At 58.4% G+C, this 721-nt stretch overlaps 2 protein-coding genes across 2 annotated transcripts in view; one reads left to right on the forward strand and one right to left on the reverse strand.

The window, feature by feature from the left end:
* ABHD12B (abhydrolase domain containing 12B) overlaps positions 1–541 on the forward strand; it is a 12,242-nt gene extending 11,701 nt beyond the window's left edge. The window contains exons 12-13 of the mRNA XM_035888434.1: positions 7–122; positions 471–541. Of these exons, the coding sequence (XP_035744327.1) occupies positions 7–122; positions 471–492 (138 nt within the window). The 3' untranslated portion in view covers positions 493–541. The remainder of the gene's footprint in view (positions 1–6; positions 123–470) is intronic.
* An 88-nt stretch (positions 542–629) lies between these two features.
* Positions 630–721, reverse strand: part of PYGL (glycogen phosphorylase L) — a gene marked incomplete at its 5' end in the record, with an annotated part of 13,718 nt that continues 13,626 nt past the window's right edge. Inside the window, 1 exon segment of the mRNA XM_035888435.1 lies at positions 630–705. Within this exon segment, the coding sequence (XP_035744328.1) occupies positions 630–705 (76 nt within the window).

Raw genomic sequence — 721 nt, forward strand, 5'->3', positions numbered from 1 at the left:
TTTGAGACCGCACGCAGCGCCTACAAGGACAAAACCAAGGTGAAGTTCATTACCTTTCCCAAAAAGCTGGGTCTGGGCCATGACTACATCTCATTCAACCCGGAGCTGCCTGCCCTGGTGAAGTAAGTGCTGCTCTGCAGAAATGGGGGGGGCACAGAATGATCCTTGGCCTCTTCTTCCATGGGTGCATCCTCCCCTGCCGCAACCATGCAGATGCCTTCCCCCTGCTCCTTCCCCTCCCTACCATGCTTGCTGGCAGCGATTTTTGAGCTCCTCACTGCCCCAAGCCTGTCCTTGGCCCAGGTGTGATGGGGAGGTGGCCCTGGGGACAAGCCCCCAGCTCCTCTTTGCCCTGGGTGCAGCAATGCAGCTTTGCCCTTAAGCCCAGCTCAGACCCCCATCCAGGGATCAGAAATCCGGAGCTCCAGCAGCACAGGACACAGTGCCAGATTTATTGCCTCTCGTTGCAGAGACTTCTTGAACATGAAGTGACGCCCGCAGCCACCACGAGCACTCCTTCCAGCCCACGCCGGGAACCTCTTCTTGCACTGAACTTACTGCTGTACGCAATAAAAACTACTGAGAACCTTTTCTAATCCGCCCGCTGCCTCGAGGATGCTGCAGGTTACTCAGGGGACGGAGCTGCTGCTGCCATCCGGGTGCTGCTCCTGGGCCAGGACCACGCAGGTGGCACCCAGGAGCATCCTATGGGGTGGGGTGG

Source organism: Egretta garzetta, unplaced genomic scaffold (assembly GCF_000687185.1).
Source record: "Egretta garzetta isolate BGI_Z169 unplaced genomic scaffold, ASM68718v1 scaffold21, whole genome shotgun sequence".
Lineage (NCBI taxonomy): Eukaryota > Metazoa > Chordata > Aves > Pelecaniformes > Ardeidae > Egretta > Egretta garzetta.